The sequence below is a fragment of the Haliotis asinina genome, chromosome 6 (genome assembly GCF_037392515.1).
Source record: "Haliotis asinina isolate JCU_RB_2024 chromosome 6, JCU_Hal_asi_v2, whole genome shotgun sequence".
Classification (NCBI taxonomy): Eukaryota; Metazoa; Mollusca; class Gastropoda; order Lepetellida; family Haliotidae; genus Haliotis; species Haliotis asinina.
Window position 1 is genome coordinate 36,773,792 of NC_090285.1, and position 23,709 is coordinate 36,797,500.

General features: G+C 40.2%; 3 protein-coding genes across 4 annotated transcripts; 1 reads left to right on the forward strand and 2 right to left on the reverse strand.

Moving 5' to 3' along the window:
- Positions 1-4,649: 4,649 nt before the first annotated feature.
- Positions 4,650-8,726, forward strand: LOC137287665 (uncharacterized). The gene is made up of 2 exons (XM_067820051.1): positions 4,650-4,719; positions 7,793-8,726. The coding sequence occupies exon 2, from the start codon at positions 7,799-7,801 to the stop codon at positions 8,711-8,713; it is 915 nt and encodes a 304-aa protein (XP_067676152.1). The 5' UTR covers positions 4,650-4,719; positions 7,793-7,798; the 3' UTR covers positions 8,714-8,726.
- Positions 8,727-10,981: 2,255 nt separating this feature from the next.
- Positions 10,982-20,406, reverse strand: LOC137287497 (uncharacterized). 2 transcript variants are annotated; one of them, XM_067819830.1, is made up of 7 exons: positions 20,168-20,406; positions 19,355-19,432; positions 18,053-18,788; positions 17,767-17,891; positions 17,513-17,607; positions 17,215-17,368; positions 10,982-13,746 (listed from the first exon to the last, which is right to left on the reverse strand). In XM_067819830.1, exons 1-7 carry the CDS (start codon positions 20,310-20,312, stop codon positions 13,733-13,735), a joined length of 1,347 nt encoding a protein of 448 aa, XP_067675931.1. In that variant the 5' UTR covers positions 20,313-20,406; the 3' UTR covers positions 10,982-13,732. The 2 variants fall into 2 exon arrangements, with proteins under 2 accessions (XP_067675931.1, XP_067675930.1); XM_067819829.1 differs by lacking the exon at positions 10,982-13,746 and adding an exon at positions 15,046-15,219.
- On the reverse strand, positions 20,368-22,665 carry LOC137287498 (uncharacterized). The gene is made up of 3 exons (XM_067819831.1): positions 22,637-22,665; positions 22,284-22,379; positions 20,368-21,512 (listed from the first exon to the last, which is right to left on the reverse strand). The coding sequence occupies exons 2-3, from the start codon at positions 22,309-22,311 to the stop codon at positions 20,464-20,466; spliced, it is 1,077 nt and encodes a 358-aa protein (XP_067675932.1). The 5' UTR covers positions 22,312-22,379; positions 22,637-22,665; the 3' UTR covers positions 20,368-20,463.
- Positions 22,666-23,709: the final 1,044 nt, after the last annotated feature.

The following is a 23,709-nucleotide window of genomic DNA, read 5'->3' on the forward strand; positions in this document are numbered from 1 at the left end:
AACGTTGCGAAAATGCTGTTTGGTGAGACTGTGTGACGAATGACGAGGGACCTTTGTTCATTAAATACGTCCTCACGTAATACCGTCTTCAGCCAGCTGTACAGATGGTCAGAATGTCTGCGCAATGCCGTTATTACCCGTAGCAACTTTTGAGTAGTATGTCTTCAGTTGTTTTCAAAGACTGAAAAAACAACTGTTATCGCAATTTCTGGATGTGATTAAAATTACATTTTATTCAGCGATGATATTACTAAATTAAAAAAAACCCTCAAATTCATTATCCTAAATCATTGAGAGATAATGAATGGGTGTACTCCGTTGGTTAAGTCTCTTGTGATTGCTGGACCATTGTAAGAAGCAATGTACATGAGAAATCACGGCCATTTTCTGATGTTGGTACCAGATCATTATTTGATTCATGTTTTCAAGCACACTGAATTAGTTCTAAAATAAACTGTCTGGAAAAAATCATGAGCAAAGAATCAGATGTGATACGAGGACACTTTGGATCTCCTCAATTTGCCAAAACCCAGTTATATTGTGTCGCTAGCATGGTGGTCAACATTCAGTTGCTGGTAATGTATAACCCCTTTGTATATTGTGCTGTTCACTCCAGTGAATTATTTTATGATGCCGTATAAGTTTTAAGAGCTGTGATAATCTAGTATTTTTACTCTCCTTCGACGACAGGTTTCTGTGTTCTAAATTGTCTAAATCGCGACCTTAAAACTTAACTCACTCTGATGTCCATGACTTTCGGAGCATGAGTGTTACCGATACTGCGGAATCAGGATTGTTGGTCAGGATTGTTGTTATTTTAAATTTCTTTATGAGTACAAGACGCAATGGATTAGTTGACTAATCAATTCTGAGGGACAGTCACAGGGGGACCAGTATCACCCGTCTCGATCAGAGCTGATGAGCAAGAGACAGGAACTGCTTCGACAAGGTTCGTTTGGGAAGGTTACAACGAGACAATGTCACTGCAACCAGATGGTATGAAGTAGAGATACTTCTTCTGTCACCTTAAGTGTGGACATATATGAAACGTAAAAAAATCTAGGAAAATGGTAACAATAAAAGCACGATGTTGAGAAAGACATCTGTTCAACCTTTTGTCATTCATACATATTATTACAGTTGCGTTTGCCTTTACTGTAAGTTTTTTACATGTACGTGTAAGTCATTGTAAGTTTAATACATGTAGCTCTGTGAGTCGTTCTACTCCAAAGTGAGCACCTTTCTATGTTTATCCTGTCTGATTTCAAAAGCCGAATGGACCTTTGAAGGCAACGGGGTATAAACTGTCAGTATATGGCTGGAATAATGCCGATGTGACGTAAAGCCCAACTCAGCCAACTCAATGTTGAGACTAATGCAGCAGTTGACTGGGAATCAAGCCATAAAAGGACTTGATGTGATCTCAACAGGCAACAAAACAATCTGATCTGATTCACATTTAACTAACTTCAAAACATATTACAAATCACTACACAGGTATTACAGTGGTAGTACAACTTCAAAGGCATTAGTGATTATCCACTACTTTTCCGGCCCGTGAAGGTCCCCAGGTAGAATAGGCCTTCAGCAACCCATGCTTGCTATAAAAGGCGACTATGCTTTTCGTAAGAGGCGACTAACGGGATCGGGTGGTCAGGCTTGCTGACTTGGTTGGCGCAAGTCATCGGTTCCCAGTTGCCTAGATCGATGTTTTTCATGCTGTTGGTCACTGGATTGTCTGGTACAGGCTCGATTATTGACAGACCGCCACCATATAGCTGGAATATTACTGAGTTTGGCGTAGAACTAAACTCACTCACGCAAACCGAATGGTGTTCAAGCAAATCCAGTTGTTGATAGCATTATACACCTCTCTTTCCCCCTCTACCTGTCTGTGTGTGTCTCTCCCTCTCTCCCTTTCACTCTCCCTGTCTCTCTCTCCCTCTGTCTCTGCCTATTTCTCTCTCTCTCTCTCACACACACACGTGCACACACACACACACACACACACACACACACACACACACACACACACACACACACACACACACACACGCACACACAAGACATTAGTTGGCCCTGACGACACAAAACTGGAAACGGATGAGATATTGCAAAGGTGATTTGTGTGGGTCTCCCCACATTCAGAATGATTAACGATTACCAAACTCGGTTTCTTATATGTTGACATTACGATTTTCGAATATTCTCTAGATACGATGTTAGGTGTACAGAAAACAGGGGACATGTGTTGCATACATGTAAGTTATTGAAGCAAACAGTTCAATGCTATCTTCACACTAGCAATATCGCTCGACTAGCGCATACCTATAGCTCAGTTCCCACTCTAACAGGCAAAACTGTGAAATACCGACTCTTAAAAGGCGTATAAATTCTGACAGACAAATTAATTAATGCAATCGATAACACTAAGAAACATGCAGACAAAAAATAATCAGATCTAACGCACCTTAAAATAACCGCGCTCTTTTTCCAATAAGTCACACTCTACTTCAAAACTACTTTATCTTTGCATGTAAAACATACATATTAGTCAATAGATCACAGGGAGCACACATTTAGAATCGCGTCAGTATTGGCATGCCAGGTGTTTGGGCAAATGATTGTGCCGAGCACTCCAGAATGGTACTCCAAGATCGTTTACATTGGGATCATATGAATTTTCGCCCTCGTTTTATGGCTGATTTTGATTGAAGTGTACGTACTTATGTTCTACACTTGTAAGCGTAAATGCTTTATTTGATATATTTGATGTTTTATCACATGTTGATAGCTCATTCAAACATGCACGCGTGTTTATTGCTTTGCTAGGGTATTAAAGGCAGTGGTAACGGCACTTATCTTCCAGGTAGAAATACAGTAAATCATTACACGTTAGGTCGAGGACGTCAATATTCATATGACGCATTTAACATTCGTTGTAGGTTATGCTCCATTAATCTCCATTATCGCTGACAGGATATTTGAGTTGGATTTTAACTGTTTCCGCTGAAATGACAAATTTTAGCTGTTTATTGCTCAGTAATGCACACAAATGGATTCCGTCTATATTGGCTGCTTGTTGGATTTTTTTTCAACGCCACACCAAGCAATATTCAAGACATACGGGTTTGTTGTGCCGTGCTTGTTTTTTAACGTCACACCTAGAAATATTCCAGCTTTACAAGTTTGTTGTTGTCAGTTTGTTGTTTAACCCCACACTAAGCAATATTCCAGGTATACGAGTTGGTTGTTGTTAGTTTGTTGTTCAACGCCACTCTAAGGAACATTCCAGCTAAATCCATTCCGGGTTGGCTGTTGTGTAATGTCAGCTACAGTGGAAGCTGTCTAAACCGGCACCCGTTGGACTGAAGAAATAATCCGGTTTGGACAATGTCCCGGATTCTAGAGCTGATGATAAATGTAAAAGCCACGGATGGTAATGTTATTTTATGCTGGTGTTGACTTATTTTATGCTGACTTGCCAGAATGGACAGATGCCGATATTGACAGCTTCCACTGTATACGAGTTGGTTGTTGTTGGTTTGGTACACACACACACTAAGCAATATTCGGCCAGCTATACGGCAGCGGCCTGTACGCAATCAAACGTTACTGGGTGTTCAGGCCCGCTGACTTTGTTGACACATGCCATCGTAACCCAAATGAGTTGGTCGATGTTTGAACACTTTGATTGTTTGGGCCATATCGGATCATTTACTGACCGTCGCCGTATAGCTGGAATATTGCTGAATGTGGCTTTAAGCAACCAACCAAACCACCAACAACACTGACACTTCATGTTGTGCGAGTGTGTTGTTGACACAAAGCGAACCAACCTTCCACAGTCAGTTTGCAAATGTGCCTTTGACAAGTACCAAGGACATCAACAAGGGTATGGCCCGTTAACACGTAATGCTGTGAGATGTCACATCCTCTTTTGATTGCGAAGGACGAGGTTTTACACAGTAACTATTATGAATCCCCCAAGAGCCTTTATGTTTTTTTCTTTGTTATAGCACCGTTATAAAGAGTCAGTCGACGTAAACATCGTTTTTACACTGAAGATGTGTATATCCAAACGTTACCAAACTGAACCAACATGCTCACATACACATATTCGACACACTCTTTAATCTTTGTCAACAAGGAAGTTCACCGGCGTTACATCTGTACTAGGCAACACAAACTGAACAAGTTACCATTGAGGTAATAGCACCACCTCGTACGACCTTTTGTGGCAAGCATGAGTTGAATACAGAATATCGTAACCCCTAGCTACAGAAAGGGCTACTACAAGCACACACACACGCACACACGCACACACGCACGCACACACACACACACACACACAAACACACACACAAACATGCAGACTCTCACACATTTGTTCATGCAGGCATATTGATAGAAAGGTGAAATGGTTTTGAACACGACATTGAGGCTTATTTCATCACTCCTAACATGTAGGCCCCAGTATTGAATACCATATTTTACGTAGGCTTCGAGAGAGTCACGCAATCAGCTCAAGACACAAATTCAAAGCCTCGTGTTCGTTATCATACATAGACACCACGGTCAAACTGTACACTGTGTGTCGTGCTGCTGTCGTGAGGAAACAGAAGCGATCAGACTGTACACACCTCGACTTGAAAGTGGGTCAATCTGGCTTTTGTGGCTGTTCGAAATATCTCCACACAGTACCCGTAAGAAAAAGAGGTAGGTTTCTACACAACTGTATGGTGTGTAGGTTCGCATCTGGCGGGTAATTGTGTACAAGGATGTAATGTGTACACGCAACTCAAGCTGATAACGTGTTTCACTACCTCGGTTTATACATGAGTCGATTACTTGTGACAGTAGTGATGACAGAGCATTCTTTCTAACTAGGTCAAGGAACCTTTATGGCCTATATTTGAGTTTGTCAAATATGCGTTCAGTTCTGCAGAAGGCCTCATAATTATCATTTTGAGCACAACGCAAGAGAGTCTTTATGCAAATCTTACCTCTAACTAGTGCAACTCGTAAATTACAAACATTTTCGAGTATGATCGAACTAATCCACTTTTCTGAGCATATGATCGGTAAACAGAGTAGGCGTATTGACTTACGTTTGACTATCAGTTGGATCTCACACAAGACGGCGAGCATGACCCTTATTTTAATTTTCCCGGTTCATTCCTTATGGTTTGTGGGCGTATGAGACAGGACGTTCCTTATGGTTGGTGGGCGTATGAGACAGGACGTTCCTTATGGTTTGTGGACGTATGGAACAGGGTGTTCCTTATGGTTTGTGGACGTATGGGACAGGGCGTTCCTTATGGTTTGTGGGCGTAAGAGACAGGGCGTTCCTTATGGTTTGTGGACGTATGGGACAGGGCGTTCCTTATGGTTTGTGGGCGCTTATGAGACAGGACGTTCCTTATGGTTTGTGGACGTATGGGACAGGGCGTATGACTAATGGACTATATCCAGCTAAATATATGCCAATATAGCATTATGTGGTTTGCAAGCTGAAGTCACCCAAGCTCTGAAGTAAGTTTCATATCTAAACACGCAGATTAAGGATAGTTTATGAATTATAAAAAGGATTTATATCTCTATCTTTATGGAGAATAATAAACTTTCAAATCAGCAAATAAATACAATACACTGCTACCATTAAAATTTATAAACATAAAAGGAAACAACAGTTCACTATACGGTATTTTCTGCGTTCGACTTATACCCCTAAGCGACTAATATCTCAATTATATCATGACAGCAGCTTACTGTCTGAATGCCCAAAATGATCAGATATTAGAAACATAACAATTTCAACGAAACAATTATAAAAGGGACAACATAACATTGTGGTATTTCATTTATTCAACGATCTAACGCAGACCAGTGAAATATGTTACTTAATATCTGTTCACGTTTCTTCCTGTACTTACATGTTCCCACGTACAAAGCCTCGTATGGCGAAGTACATCCAGATACAAAAATACTAAGTGGAATGGAGATACCAACTTATTATGTAATTATGTAAAACGTATAATGTTAACTAGTAATAACACTGCTCTGCCCCGGTAATTTGGGTTGGTCGTCTGCTGGTACCTTGGTTGGTTGGCTGCACTGTTTTTGCTGCATTCAGTCATATGCCTGTAAATAATCGAATCTGGGCAAGACAACCCTGTGATCAACAGTATGAGCATCGATCTATGCAGATGGGCTACGATGAAATGTGTCAAACTGTCATCAAACCTGAAAGTATATGGCTGCGGTCTGTACATACTCGAGTCTGGACCAGACAATCCAGTGACCAACAACATGAGCATCGACCTCCGCAGTTGGGAACCGATGACATGTGTCAACCAAGTCAGCGAGTCTGAACACCCGATGCAGTTAGTCGCCTCTTACGACAAGTACAGCCGCGTTTTATGGCAAGCATGGGTTGCTGAAGGCCTGTACTACCTGGGGACCTTCATGTAAAGAAATGAGCCCAGTTAATTACCCGTCGGGGTCTAGACTATGTGCTTACGCACTTTGGGAGCGCTACGTGACTATTAAACACTCTGAGTGCTGACTACGTGCGCAGACACTTTGCGAACCTTAACAGAAAGTTAGAGTACGGTGTCAAGCGAGAAACACCTTGATCACACGTGATAACTTATGTATCACGCTAAGATCGGATTCCAGCGATAATTAAACTATAAACTAATTAAACTACAACACACTTGGGCCAAAGATATATATTTCGCGGTACTCGCTATACCCTCTGTAACTTGATACCATTAGAGACAAGCCTTGGGATTTTGCCCGATCCACAATAACTGGCAAAAGGCTGTCTGAAGCATGTGTTACCTTTTAGATATTGTACGTGTCACATGTTACAAAATGTCATTACAGGGTTATCTTGTAGTGAAACACGACACACCAATATTACTCTACGTCCGTATGGGACGCACAGGTTTCGCAATTGTCATCCAAGACGAACACAGTCGGTAGATATACCAAGGGACGTAACTCTTGTATGCCTATGAACCCGTTTCAAGTGACTTCTCACTTCATATTATACCACATGTTCACCTTCAATTTTAATGCAACTTTATTGCTAGAAATAGCACATTCACCAAAAAAAAACACACAAAAAAACCCATTTAATACAAGAATGTTTCGTGACACTAGGGACTAAATTCTCCCAGTGAGTTGTATGTCAATGTCAAAGGTTGCGAATTGCAAGCTCGTCCTTGGTGACTGCTGGGACACATCGATATGGATTCATACTGTCCATAAAATCAGTATGGTTTCATGTGAATATACATTGGCTATAATTCAATTAAATCTAATTCATATATAAATGTAACGCATTGCTTATTTCTTTGACACTGGATTCTTTGATGAATGAATGAATGAATGCATGAAATATTAGCAGTATTCCTGCAATATCACAGCATGGGAGAGCAGAAAAGGACCTCACACTTTGTACTTACGAGAGGAATCGAACCAGTGTCTTCAGCGTGACAAGAGAACGCTTTTACAAGGCTACGCCACCCCCACTCTCCCTCACCTACTCTCATGGTTGCATGACAAACGTAGTGTGAACAATCACCTGGCGATTCTGAGTGCATAAGGTTATTTCATGTGCATGTTTAACTGATGACTAAATGGTAAAATAATAACCGTAACTTTTGTAATAATTCTGTTAATTATTCATCATACACGAACATTGCATTTTTTCAAATTGTCATTTTCTTACTCATTTTAATTGACAAAAAAAATTAAAAAGAATGTTTTCTTAAATGTGCAGGTAGTCATGGCCGGCCAAGCATACAGAATAATAGTGCTTCACGACAACCCAAAATGGTTTCCATTAATTAAGGATGCATTGAAGGATTATGACGTCGTAGTTGACGAATGGGTGTCTGACGAAGTTGACTTCGATCTCACGTCATCACCACCGAAGAACACCATCTTCTACAACAGATGCAGTCCATCGTCACATACTCGGGGCCATCCGTTATCCCTGGAGCAAGCCCGCGTCATTATCAAGTGGTTACGTCATCACGACGTAACAGTTGTAAATGGTCTTCCTGCTGTAGACATTGAGGACAGCAAAGCCTTCCAGTACGTCATGGCCAAAGACTGTGGCTTAAATATCCCCCAGACCGTCTTCACTTCCAAGCCGACAAGAGCACTCATTGAGAAACATTTCGGAAGGGATGCACCCTTTGTTATCAAACCAGATAGAGGTGGGCATGGTATTAATATACGGATGTACCATAATGTGGGAGAATTCGAATCGGAAAAAGAGCTACCTGGTTCGTATACGGGATTGTATTTGATTCAGTGTTATCTCCCCCCGACTTCCGGTGTATACAGAGCAGAGTTCGTTGCACAAACGTTTCTGTACGTCAGCAAAGCTACTATGTGCGATGGCTTTTCTTCCAACTACTGTCCCGACGATTTACCAAAGGACAGGTTCCAGATTCTGAAAGACCTTGACGACCCTGTAATCGATAAGTGCACGGAACTGTTTCAAACTCCCGGGCTGGATAATGGCGCGGTGGAGTTTATATATGGCCCAGACGGTGTTCCATACGTTATAGATATCAACTGTAACACTGTCTACAATACTAAGGCGGAAGTAGAAGCAGGGGTTCCACAAGGTTGGAAGAAAGTGGCTGAAATGTTGGTAGCGAATATTTCGTATTTAAAAACCGATAAATAAGTAAACGTTCAAGCTGGGTCATCGCCTGAGAAACACAATGACACGTTGAGACTTCTGTAGGTGTTTTGGGAATGGCTTGTACAAAGAATATATTTTAAAATACATTTTTGAATTTTATGAATTCAGATTTTACATATTTTCAATTTAACCAGATACTCAATGTTACCATATGCTTTACGTACACTGAATATACAGAGACTTGTCAAGTATGCTAATATCCCGCTGACTCGTGATGTGTTTCATTATATGAAGCAATTATCAAAGAGACCTTCATTGTAAAACATATTCCTGATATAGCCTGTCCATTAAATATGTTGCTGATAGATATTTGACATGGTGTATCATTTTGAACTCTCGTAGGTTCACCCGAATACCCTTGTCAGGTCATTCTAAACAGTCATGTGAGAGGGAACGGTGTGGCTTAGAAATGTAGAAGTCACAAACATGTTAGTGTTGCCTGGTGTCCGAAACGTTTCCTCCTTCCTGTTATTGATATTGCGCTAGGTCTGGTAAAAGGAACAAGGAAAGATTGTCCAGTGTTTGCCACATGTATGGTTGTAATGCGTCTGTGAATGTTAACATTTTGAGAAAGTATAATATTTCTAAAGTTGGTTTGTTGGTTGGTCAACACCACGCTCAGCAATAGCCAAGCTATATGACTGGGGTCTGCAAATATTTGAATATAAACCAGACAACCCAGTGATCAACAGCGTGAACATCGATCTACGCATTTAGAGTGCAGTGACGAGTTATTTGTTACGAATTAATGGATGTCAATAAAAAAAAAAAGTAAATAATGTAGACTGGCGCAGATTACGGCTCCATATTCCAAACATAGCAACCAACATTCATTACAACTATTATTTGATTGGCCGCTTACAGAGTTCTCAGGATAACCTTGATAATCGATACTTCATGAATACTTGCTGTAATACAGTATTACAGTGATACGTTTTAAAATAACTCTGATTGTTTGTAATGAATACACAATGCCATTTAGAATGTGATCAGATGTAGCATGTTATATTTAGGATTAAACTTATATTTAGATTTAATTTAATATATTCTTAACATAAATTACATCTGTCAATTTACATAGTCAATAGCTTTCTGAAAGTCTGAAAATAATATACTTTTTCTTCTTACCAAATACATTTAAACAGCTGCATATAAATACAATTCGTCGCCTGAAAATCAGAGTGTTCTAAGTCCGCTTTTGACAAAATTAGAGTTAGTATGCACGGGGTAGGTTTTAGAGCAAAATCTATTACAAAAACAACTTTTTCAGTGATTTCTTGCATTGAAAGTGTGTTTTTTTACAAACGCAAACTTCGTTCTACCTTCATGCAAAATCACATGTCGTTAGCTTTCGAGTATTCTATGTTGTCAACTTATCAATGAGCATGCACAATTTACTCATGTGATCCTGAGACTGACCAGTTTTGAAACATTTAACGCTGTTCTTATTTATGCTTTATTTCATCAAACATAGTCCTTATCAAAGTACAAAAAGGTTTACAACACAAACATACAACCTGGTGGAAACGAAATATGAATCAATATCCATATAGTTATGGTTTTGAGCTGAGTTTTCGAGACTTACAAACCTTTGGTTTTGAGGAAAATCACGATTTCTTTGGGCAAGTGTTCTCTCTATAATCATTTTTCGAGTTTTCTTATGTAAATTTATTTTAATACATTGAACTCATACACTGGTACTGTTCTGATAATGTTTGCCATTTTAAAGATTCCGATTGAATAGTTTAGAAGATATCGTTCTCCAGAGCTTTTAGATCGATTTTCTCGAAAACAGGTTTGTTACTTAGAACGCTCGGGTTTTCAGGCGACGAATTATGGTACGCAGCAGCAAAGATTTTTCATAGCAGCTCACAATGTCAGTCACCAAACTTGTTCAGACACCGACACTTCCACTGAGAAAGTGCAATCCCATATTTATAATATCATATATCATATTTTATCAGTATCATATTTTACTCCCATCAAAGTAGTTTCTTTTCATGTTTACAACCGCATACTCATCTACTTGCAGCTTATGACTAAACACTATACCAAGACCAGTGGATAAAATACAATTAAGGTAAGCAGTAGTATAGCTTTTACTGAAGCCAGATCATGTTTCAGGAATGTTATCTTCAGTATTTGCCACATTGTCAGTGGGTTGTTCTGTACTATCAGTAACCTATTCTCTACGTCAGTTGACAATTCGATACTCTCCTGAGTAATCTTATAAAACACAGCACAGCAAACTGTTCTTTTAAGCAGTGTTTATTAACATTTCTGTGGACTGTTCACATTAAGCATTCTTTCATCAACGTCAAGCGTTCAAACTGTTAACGAAATATTCAACTTTAAAAGCGCATTTAGATCATAACATATTTCGAGAAATATGATAGTATGTAAAAGATCCTAGAAGTATAGATAGGTAGTTATGTAGCTGGAGTCTGCGTATCGACTGACTTAGCGGATGGATGTATAAATATGTATAATTGGGTGTGTAAATGAATCGAACACTTGTATAAATATATAAATGAATACAAACTCAAGCAACAGAAAATCATAAGCAGTTCATCTGTGCATATAACTACTTACAAAATATAGAATAGAACATCAACAAGACAATAATTGATAAATAAAATATAATCACTCGATAACAAAACACCAAATACATCTAAATATATCAGCCAATCAACAACCAGTCAGCCACGTCACATCACATCAATATGTCGATAATTAATTTCATCTATAAATGAAGAACTGGTGGACGTGTGATTAAATGTAAGATGTTGTTTTTAATATCAGACGTTTTTAATACTGGGATTAAATGGTAGGTGGATGAGGAAACATTACATGTAATTCTTCACTCTATACATATGGATTCTATAATTATTATAAAATTACTTATTTACTTGGTATATATCAAGAGGTATCCCGATGAAAATATTCACAGTTGGCTTTCGGTTTTATACCTGATATTAATATGTCTCCGCGACCACAAAGTGCTTGGACCAGGTTGGATCCAGGAGGTTTTAAGCTGTTCTAGTTTAAGAAAACCAGGAACAATATTGTATCTATTAGGTTAGTAAACTGTACGAAAGTCATTTCGATGTAAAGAGTTTGAAAATCAATTCCAGTAATATGACATCCTTTGCACGGCTTCAATACTAAACAGAAGAGGCAGAACCTCACCAAACGCATTTGTTTCAGCAACATTACAGCTGTATACTAAACTATCTACTACTAAACTTCTATGCTAAACGGAAGAGGCAGAACCATACAGCTGTGACTATATCACGAAACTCATTTGTTTCAGCAACATCACGGCTGTATGAAGTTCTCTGTAAACAAATGGGTTATGAACCAGACAATCCAGTCATAGTCTCCAGGCGATGCAATGATAGAACTTGTGTTTATGAAGCACTATGAACTACAAAAAGGAGGTTTTCTATCAAGTAAATGTGTTCTCTGTACATAACATTTCTCATTTATTAAATACAATGGCAAAGTCATCAACTGCCAATAACGTAACGACAAATCAGCAAAACTCTTTTTGTTACTTACTATTTCAAATATGTTATCGTTTATTCCAGTGACTGACAATAGTATTTCAAGCGGGTAGAGCAACAATTAATGTTCATCATAATTTGTTCCTCTTTGTGATATAGTTCTCTATCAACTGATATCCGTTGCGGAATTGATGATTATCAGTTCAAACATAATACATGTCTCAAGGGTAAATATACATTTTCCATAAAATACACTAAACATATCAAGTATTTCATTCCAGTAAGGAACCTAATTGTATTTAACTGATTTATGTTAGCCACTAGAAGACGTTTATATTTGAGTTCTTGAACGTTTGGTGTTAGATTTCGAAGACTACATCTTAAGTTTGAAATTTTCAAATCTTCAAAACATATATGTTTTCATATCAACAACGCCTAAGTTCTCTATGTTTCTTTATCAAGTTAGATCACTAGCTTTTAGTTCATTAGTACAAAACTGAAGAAAGTTCGGTTTAGGCTATACATGGCTTTCTGATAGGGTTTTCCTTTCCGCAGGTTTATTACTCATAGAGTAGTTTATCAATATATTCTAGTCTAATCCGTTTGTTTTTCTAGTCTAATCCGTTTGTTTTTCTAGTCTGATCCGTTTGTTTTTCTAGTCTAATCCTTTTGTTTTTCTAGTCTGATCCGTTTGTTTTAAAAGGTCTTTCAAGTGTGTATTGAGTTTCATTCTTCACTTTCTTCTGACCGTCCACAAAAGTGAAAATTCCTGACAGATCCTGATACATAGCCTAGACAAATGGCTTTCGATTGTGTTACTTTTCATTCATTGCATTTCTGATAAACCATGGAACCATCTAAGTGGCGTGTCGGTTTAGTGACTCTGACTATATTTCAAGTATTTCTGCCACGAGAATGAACAGATAGGCCACCCCTACCACCACTTTGGTAGAAGTAATGTCCATTTTGAACCACACGTGAGGTGCATTATTTGTTAATATATGAATAAATCTGAGCATGTGAGAACCAAGTCCCTACATTTTAAAAAAAAACTGACAAGAATCAACCTGAATCTAAGTGCACGAAATAGTCATATACTACTATACTACAAAGAAAAACAAAGTATCGGAACACTCAAATATTTGAAATCGATATATAAATCTATACCAAAACACTACATACATATTAACATATCAGTCAGTGAACAACTACATCATATCATATCACATCAATATTTCAATAATCAATTTAATCTATAAATAAAGAACTGGATGTTATGTTCTGAATAAAATTAAGATATTGCTGTTAATGTCAAACATGTATGAAATGTTTTCAAAGGTCAATCCCATGAGTAAAATCAAACACCATGCGTGGTTCTTGTATCCAAAGGACCTCTTACATGGATGTGTATGGTGTTATGCTGTCTGGTGGTAGATATCTGTTGACCCAGGAGAAGACGAAAGGCTGCTCCGCACACTGCAGTTGAGTATAGCCTTCACATAATGACCCCTAAGTATGATTAAAGAAACCGCAGGTGATATCACATACATCAAATACATATATAAATACTATACCGCAAAAGTAACGTCATACCGATTTAGGTTTCTGAGTACACAATTTTAATTCGCTCTGTTTACTAATCCTAAGGGAGGACTGAGTTCAGTCATGTTCCCTCCATGGGCATCGACGACGGCGTTGCATTGTCTGGAATGAATGACATATGTAACCAGTTGATGAAGGCCATAGGCACTTGAGTCCATACTCTGCGAAATCCCTGATCAAGTCCAGATGCAGTGGTCGACTTTGGTTGGAGGTCATCCCGTTTTCTTTGAATCACGTTCCAGAAGTGGTCTATTCGACTTAAATCTGAGTGCAGGCCATTGTAGGAATGCCATATTGTCTTAGAAAGTCTACTGATGCTCTGGCAGTGTGAGTACGAGCGTAGTCTTGCTGGAAGATGCGAGTTCCAAGATGTGACGTCCAAAATGTGGCACAACGCGGAGTACAATGTAGCGAGCAGCTGTCACGTCATTTCCCTGCCCTAGACCGAGATTCTGGAACACCATTGGGCGAACTCTATGGTTCAGACCAGATCCAGATGCTTAGACCACCCCATGAGTCTCGTTCAAAAATGCACACATTGGTAAATCGCCCCCACCCCATCGCCATACGCTGTCGAAACACAAAATGGACTTTCAACAGACAATAGCACAGATCTCCAATGTCCATACGGCTAATTTCGATAATGCGTTGCGCACTGCAGTCGGTTTGGGCGATGACGAGTGATGAGGACAGGACCACGATAACAGCAGAAGTTTCTTCAACGCAAAGGTCGACTCGTGGTATCAGCACTAATGGGTCCGTTGGGAGTCCCATCGGCCTGGCGTGTTGTTTCCATCGTTCTGGTGAAGCGATACTGCAGGTGGGTGCACACAGTCTGTCGGTCATGACGTTGTGATGCTACTGAAGGTCGTCCACTGCGTGCACGGTTTTGGATGCTGTTTGTGGCCTGATACCACTACCGCAGTGGTAACATGAACATTAAACTGACTATACAATATATAACCGACCAATCCAACATGGTCAAAGTCGGTCCCGAAATCATGTCCCATTATTTTCGCTTCTGGTAAAGGACTTGGACTCGCAGACGTCAACACGCCTACAGACGTCCTGTGGAGCGTTGTGCCCAAACGTTTGTCTCGGACCATCTTAAGTGATGATTTGGAATGGGGTAAAATCACCAGGAGCAATTTGGTTGTTGTTCGGATTAATTTGACAGGTATGGGATGGAAGGATCACATTCGTCAAAGTCATGACCAGGGATGGATGGCCTTCCACCAAGGCGCTGATTTAGTACACCCATCTCCTAGAAATTCTCTCGCAGATTATATATGGGATGAAATGGTCTGCTTCTAGATTTCACTGTAGAGTGGCCGAGCACATGGAAAGTAACTCCGAAGCCTTTTGTGTTCATTTGGCAAACTGTGGGTCAGAAATATACTGCTATTTTCTCTGCATACCCGTCTTTGAGTTTGTAACATTTTACTTGACTATAAGGTCTACATGGAAACATTTCATTGTATTATATTATGGGATTTAGAAAGACTTTTTCACACAGCGTTTCTCTTCGCTATTGTCCTGCGTTCATATTTTTTTCAACATTGACTGAGCTCGCTTTGTCCAGGGTGTGTTGCGTAAATGTTGCATGGACTGGAAATAAGTCACATTGACTCGGAAATTGACACTGAAGCTACAAACACCAAACATACGTAGCACACAATAAGCGTGCCCTTACAATTGAAAAGGATACAGACAAACAGATAGACAGATGTATTCAATAAAGTGGCCATGGGCCCATGATACATGCTCTTCTGTTGATATATGCATACTACCCGAATGTCATGGCATAACTACCAAGCAGACACAGGTATGAAAATAAACCAGACACATATAAAGAAACTGTGCATACAAACAATTAAAATCTAAATTGATCAAACCTGTGTAGACACATAAGGATTTAAACTCAGAGATAAGTGACATGTATCCAACATGTATGCACGTGCCACGTTCCGTGACGTCAGGGGTTTCGTCACTGAGACGTGCAATACTTTGTTGCACGTGCATTCAGAGAAACAGAGTATATGAATGCCACTCAATACTGTGACTTTGGATAGCCTTGGCTAATGTCTGCACAACGCCATGAGGCCACTGGGATGGTCCGTATGGGAATGTCTCCATGACATTTGGCTGCACATTTCCACTGCCACCGGAACACCATTTCTGCACAAGTGAGACGCTACCAGAACAGATATGACGTGATGGATCGGCCAAATTCTGGACGTCAACGTGTAACAACGCCAAGACAGGACAGATGGATACGGATGACACATCTTCGCCACAGGTTTCAGACTGCAGTGATAACTGCCCTGACCATCCCAGGACTTCGCCGTATTCACCCCAACACAGTTCGACACCAATTACGTCATCACGGGATCAGACCACAACGTCCCGTCATACGACCTATCCTGACACGTCAACGACTAGCTCGCCGAATGTGTTGCCGAAATCATGTTCGCTGACCCTTGTTTTGGTGGAGAAATGTTGTTTTTACAGATGAGTCCAGGTGTAACATTTCCCATAGTAATGGACATCAACGTGCCTATAGACGCGTGGGAGAACGTTATGCACAGGCTTGGGTCTTGGAGAGGAATCGCTTTGGTGAAGGTTCCGTGATGCTTTGGGGAGGAATAACAGGACGCCAAAGAACTCCTTTGGTGATGTTTTCAGGGCAACTTAACTGGCGTGGGCTACAAGGATCAGATTCCTCGACCTGTGTCAATTCCTTTTCTGCAATGTCATGGTCCTGGGTTAACATTCCAACAGGATAATATCCGCCCTCGGACAAGGTTTGATATGGATTTTCTGCAACACTAATCTGTTGATTAAGTGCCTTGGCCTGCAATCCATCGGATCTCTCCCCGATAGAGCATGTTTGGGACGAAAAGGATTCACGTCTCCGCCGTCTTCCTCATCCGCCAGATAACGTCCTTGACCTTGCAATATAACCTGAGAGAATCTGGCGTGACATCTCACAAGCCTTCCTTGCACGATTGATAGGCTCTATGCGTCGTCGATGCACTGCACTTCTCAATGCCGATGGTGGACATACCCATTATTGAGCTTGTGAACTGGTCGTTTGACCCCTCTCCCGCTTGTGGACACGTGACGTCATTGTGATTGACTTTTCAGTTGAATTTCTCCTGACTTTTTATGGTTTCACGACACCTCCACCCCCATCCCGCCCACCCCTCCCACACCACTAAATATTATATGTACCTTTGACATTGTTGTCGTACTTATCAACTTGGTTAATATTTTGACAATGCACAGTTTCTTTATGTGCCTGGTATAGTATGGGATTTAGAAAGAATTTTCACACAGTGTTTCTCTTTGCCGTTGGTATGTAAGGATACTTACATGTATCTCTCCTGAGTTCATATTTTTCCAACATTGATTGAGATCGCTTTGTCTTTCCTGCCGACCAGGGTGTGGCGCGTACGTGCTGCATGGACCTGAATATAGCCTCATTTCTTGATTTTCGAAACTGTTGACTCGGAGACTGATCCTGAAGCTGCAAATTACACCAAAAATACGTAACATACAATAAACGTGATCTTACAGTTGAAAAGGGATACATTAATAACATGTTATGATTCAAACATTGGTACGTGATGTTTATAGAGCAAACCAATTATGTTCAAGCAAGAATGCATACCTCCTGTGTGCTTGCTGTGCTGATGGCAACCTTTCCTTTCTGAGAGGAAGACACAAACTTCTTCGTCAGCACGTATACGAGTTCAGTATTGTCTCCTGAATGGTACAATACAACATAGTTATCCCCGGCAATGTACAAATATCCCTAAACAATAAGAACAAGTTCCAAAATACATCTCAGATACTGGTCCTTGTTCCAGAGTGGTCCTCATATGCAAGATATAATAGATTAATGGGATGAAGACTAATTCTTACCTAAAACTGACAAACTACCCTCACTATTCAGTAGGTCTTTGTCACTTGCTACCGGAAGATTTGGCACCGGGACTGTACTATAGTTTTGCATTCTTGGTTCCATGTCCAACTTTGGATAGTGTTTCCTGAAAACAAAACCAAGTCATGCGAATATACAATCTCTACTTTCATGAATGTTTGGTATAGAGCAGCAGATGTTACACCAGACTGGTTATAACACTAAATGAAGGTAACAATGCATGTCTATTGTGAACCTATGAACTCTATGAGACGTTTATCACTTTACCTCAAGATGGAGTGTTCATTTTCAGACATGAATTCAGTGTGCTCCTGAAAATGAACCCGAATCTCGCACACCCGAGACAGTCTACAGAGTGATTCTAGAGCCACCACGTTATTCTGAAAGGTGATGGATATCTGAGAACGAACGTCTGCATCCTCAATCACATCAACCATCTCTTCAAATTCCAGCTTGTTGAGCTTGTATTCGGCGCCTTCTTTCCCAGACCCTATGTTGATCAAAGAAACTGCTTTACATTCAGCGGCTGCCTGCAGGATTGATGTTGCTGCAGCTCTACTCCGTGATGCGTTCATTTCGTGGGATCCTGCTATGGAAAACAACGTTGCCTTGTCTTGAAACTCGTCAATTCTTTTCTTGATTTCACCTTGCTCTTCAACAACTCCATTTATGACACTGATATTTTCCTGCAGTGAGGCCCGCATGATCTTCGTGAGGTGCCTTGATAGAAGTGAATTGTACAAGGCATACTTCTCTGGTTTGTCATTCGTTCTCACAAAACTGAGAACAGTAACAGGTCTGTTGTGTGCAAATATGATGGCATCGCAAATAAGTTGCTTGGGTACTTTGATTCTGTCATTGTCCACGTTCAGGCTGACAACAACAGACCTCCCGATGTACACGAACGCCTGTTCATAACCCAAACCCTTCAAACCATCAATTATGCACCGATGATTTTCTGATAGGCTGGCTTTCAGCTTCGGTGGAAAAAAGACACAGTCATCTGTGAAAAAATATAAGTATTTGTATTTACAATTGACAGTAACAGCCTTTGCTGCCTTTAGTCCTGCACACTTCTGTTAACGTTGTTTAATCAGGGATACTGCTTTTAAGTTCTTAAGTATTTAAAATGTTCTGAACAGACATGTGGAGGACATTCCCCTATCTCGACTGCATCGTGATCAGTTAATCTAACCACTTATCCCATTTTCTCCTTTTTCTGAAATTATATGTTCCCGTGTGTTTTCATATGCTACTCAGTGATTTTCGTACGTTAGAGCAGCGTTTGGAGCCAGTTAGTCATTGGATCGAAGGCTTTGGCCTTAAGTTTGCAAAGAACTGGGATTCGACACCACAGCTAGGTTATTGTTGCGCCCAAGGGACGTAAAAATACACAACAAAGGACGCTGTCTAAGAAGCACAGCTCTAGTGAAGATCACTAATGACCATTCACACTGGTAGACTATAGGTTCAGGTCAGCTCCTGTTTATTTGAGAGTCATATTCACCAATAAGCAAATATACCATTAAAATGTATCAGTAAACACGAATGTTATGAAAGAATAAATACCCTTTTGTCTTGACTGCAACTTCTCCAGGTAATTCGTATCAGTATTTCCTAAATGTGCACCCGATTGCCACTCGGAAGCTGCAAACATGTGTTCTTTAAAATATAACACGAGTCCATAGCAATGCATGTGAAGGTACATGATTTTATATTAATGTTTCTAGAGGCACACTGCAGAACCTTCTCTTATACAGAAGACGTGCAAATGGCATCCCTAACCATCAGCTCATTGTAAAGCAAAACCTGATACCCTGACATCAACATCAGTATCTATTTCCCAAAGACATGAAACCATTTTTGCCTTGGTATTTAAGACTGGAACCTTAAAACTGATTGACTGTAACTAGGCATATGCTTGTATTTGTCCATTTTTTTATTTGGAACTGTTATGATAATGCACTGTCACCCAAAGACGATGTTTACTTGTCTTTACTCAGTAAGGCGTCGTCATGAATTTGAACATGTTTCAAAACGGTCCTCTGCCTGGTTCAGAATTCTGCAATTTAAGACACCATCAAGACTCGTGGCCATGCCATTATGCCGGAAAGTACCAAAGTGACTGGCGCCAAAACAACTGGTGTCAAGGAAACCACGAGTGGTCCTTGACATCAGGAGATTTCGGCCAACCGTGAACGTTGGCCAGGGTGCAAATATCTGTCTACACCTTGGGACACCGAGTCAATAAATCTGTGCCGCGTTCAATCTGTAGATTTGCCTTAGCTGATTGCAGTAGGCAGCTAAACTAACAATAAAAATGCGACGTTTGTTGTAATTGGTGTGCCATCTAGCAATAAAGGCATGGGGAAAATGTTCTACCTTTGATGGACACAGTTTTGCACGTGTCAAAGCCGTCGAAACTTTCATCAGATGATTCTGAACTCATGGGATCCAGGTGAAAGGGACAGCAAGGCATGTCTTCTTCGTCCGATGGATAAGATAGGTAGGAATCCGAATCACTCATTGTAGTCTGGAATCAGCCTCTTAGCACCACGAAAGAAGCTAAATGTTTGTAAAGCAGTTCAAAACACCACATAAAGTATCCAAGTAAAGGTATATATAGGAACACAGCAGGCAGTTGCGACAACCACCAAATACCCTCGTCATGTACCTGCCTATTGCATCCTCCAAGATCTGATTTTTCTTATCCACTGAACTTTATCAATTTTCACAATTTTATCTTTATCTTCTATTGCGTATGCAAGTGGACCGTTGTCATAGAAAACTATGCCCTTTACACATTTAACTACCATTTCAAGAACGGAATTTCCTGTTTTCAGATCATGGAATTTGATTTCAATGATATTTTCCTCCTCATATCCGCTTTTGAAAGTGTCATCAAAATCGTAAACAGTAACAGTGGACAGTTTCTGCTTGAAACGATCTGTGATGTTCGTCTTTGTACTCCTTAAAGGAATTCCATGAACATCTGGGGGAACTTGATTTTTCCACTCACTTATTCCAACATAATATGAGCCACCACGTGGCACTTTGGACATGCATGTCAGGTATTCCTGAAAACGTAGTTTATTCCAAACGTAGTCAACAAAGTTCACTTCCCACGATTTATTGTTTCCTTTACAATACGTACGAAAGGTAGGTTCATCAAAAGTTTTTAGTTGAATGTGTCTGTCCTCCACCCAGTTCTTGGCATTCTGGTGGAAAGGACGATGCTCGGGGTTCTCTGGGGCTTCACTCACTCCATGCTGTCCTTTAGAAACAAATCTGATCAGTTCAAACGTTGACGGAAACTCAATTTCGTGATCTGAGCACACCTTGGTGTTGAGACTCACAGAGGACACACACGATTCCTTGGCAACCGTTAAAATCAGGATACCTTCTTGACAGCTTAACCACTTTCGAGAGTAGGACTCCACGAATGAACAGCCATCAGCAATCAAGTTTTTCAAACTTTTGTCAACAAACTGGTCAAAGTTTGATAGGTTGCGGTCGTTAATGTTTCGGTGAGTAATGTGAATAAACAAAATTCCACCGGCAGTATTGCGCAATGCAGACACACGCGTATCAAATTCCCGAAGTACTATACGCTTCTTTTTCCTATCCTGTTCGGTAAAATTTGACGCTTTTATGTGAAATGTAATGATATTAGGTTCCGTGCACGATGTTTCAAAGGATTTGTAAGAGATCCAACAAGTACACTTGTCTGCAAAATGAGGTTTGAAAATATTACATTACATATCATCACAAAATACCATGGAAGTTAAATATCAATAAATAATGATTAGTGACATTTACGATGTAATTTCCTAAAACCAGAAGGATGTATACACACTAAACGAAAACATCATTAAGTGTGTTATGTGAGAGCTACTAAGCAAATGTTTCAAACACCAAGTGAGTGAGTAAGTGAGTGAGTTTAGTTTTACGCCGCACTCAGCAATATTCCAGCTATATGGCGGCGGTCTGTAAATAATCGAGTCTGGACCAGACAATCCAGTGATCAACAACATGAGCATCGATCTGCGAAATTGGGAACCTATGACATATGTCAACCAAGTCAACGAGTCTGACCATCCGATCCCGTTAGTCGCCTCTTACGACAAGCACAGTCACCTTTTATGGCGAGCATGGGTTGCTGAAGGTCTATTCTACCCCGGGACCTTCACGGGTCTCAAACCCCAAGCTGCTGACATTTAGTACATTAACATGGTATGAGGTATCAGTTTATCCCATGTGGGAAACAAGTATGATGCAAAGTCCTGGAGACATTGTTTAGTGAACTGTTGTAGAATGAACATTCAACAAACGACTTCCACGATAACCATATGTTAAAAGAAATAATATTTAGTAAACATCCTTTCGCGTCAAGATTTCCCTATCACAGCTACTTCTTAAAGATAAGACCTGTATTGCATAAGCAAATCAGATATGACATCCCATTATTTGTTGTAATTTATACATATACTTGTCGTACCTGTTGAGTCAACGCGCTGAGAGGCCATACCCCATGACAGATTCGTGCACACCGACAGGCTGATATAGCTGTGTTGCGCACTTGAATAAAGCCCGACTGTTGATTTGCGAGATAGTCAAGGTAAATGATCAGGTCATTTTCATAGTAAATGTGTAGCGAGAGAAGGGTATCAGCAGGTACAAATGGACTGAATGCATGACTGTGCGTATACATGTATATTTAACGAGAGCCGATTAAGACTGTCGCACCTACACTACAATAAATGTTTTAGATATCGTGCAATAAAGTTTCGCTTCAGTGCAGGGTGACAATTGTTGTTTTAGATAATATCAGCTGTTATGACTTCAACTCACCTGACTAGGGGACCGACTTGCGTGACATGTTGAACCAGTTCTGCTTCAAATGGGAGACGGCACAACCCTTATTTATAGACTGAAAACCAAGTCATCAGTTAGAAAGCATTTCTAATGTATCGCCAAGACTGCATAGTCCCTAACGCATGTGCAGCGAAACAACGGGTTAAAACCAGTCCTCAGTTGCGTTTGGCTGACCGAGTGGCTAAAGCGTCCGCTCGTCCCACCAAAGGCCCAAATTCGATTCGACTTATTGGTACAATACTTGTGGATTACTTCTGGTATTACCCGCCATGACAATGCTGGAATTTGTTGCTAAAGGTAGCGTAAAACCTTGAGCACCCCCTCATTTACCAATATGTAAACATACTTTGAACACACTGCAATTCACTGGACTCAATTGTATCCTACCCTTGAGAAGGTTTGTAAGTGACAATCCCTTCATTTTTTCAGATCAGATCACCTGTTTACAGCTTCAAACGATTGTTGTTTACTCTGGAACCATGGACATGGAGATACATGCCTACATATTAATTCCTCGAAAGCAGTCTTAAGAAATTTCTCTAAGACTTATACAAACGTTCGCTATTGAACGGCTTTTCCTGAAGAGGAAGCTTTGGCATTAAAGCATTTATACCACCTTTTGTTACTAACAGTGACATTATAAAACTTCAACCATTTACTTATAGGACAAAGGGTTAAATGTGAAGGACTTTTAACGAAGGATATGAATACCAGCAATCCACGAATTCCGACATCATCAAAGCGCAGTACCATAGCAACATGAGGCACCATGAAGCCACAGGATCAGTAACCGTCAGCAGTCAAGGAAGACAAGCGAACCCTTCGTCTATATGCATCTATCAGTATCTGTCTGAAGTATACACGTTTACTCTGGTTCGCGTCGCACAAATGAGCATAGATTTGACTTGTACATCCTTATAATCGGTAAAGGGGTGTTTTGTGGGTCAACTTACATGTTTGTCTGTCTGGTTATTTGTCAATACCTCGGTGGGCCATTGTTCAAATTAACAGGTGTGGCAAGTCTATTACGATATGACGTGTGTCTGCCT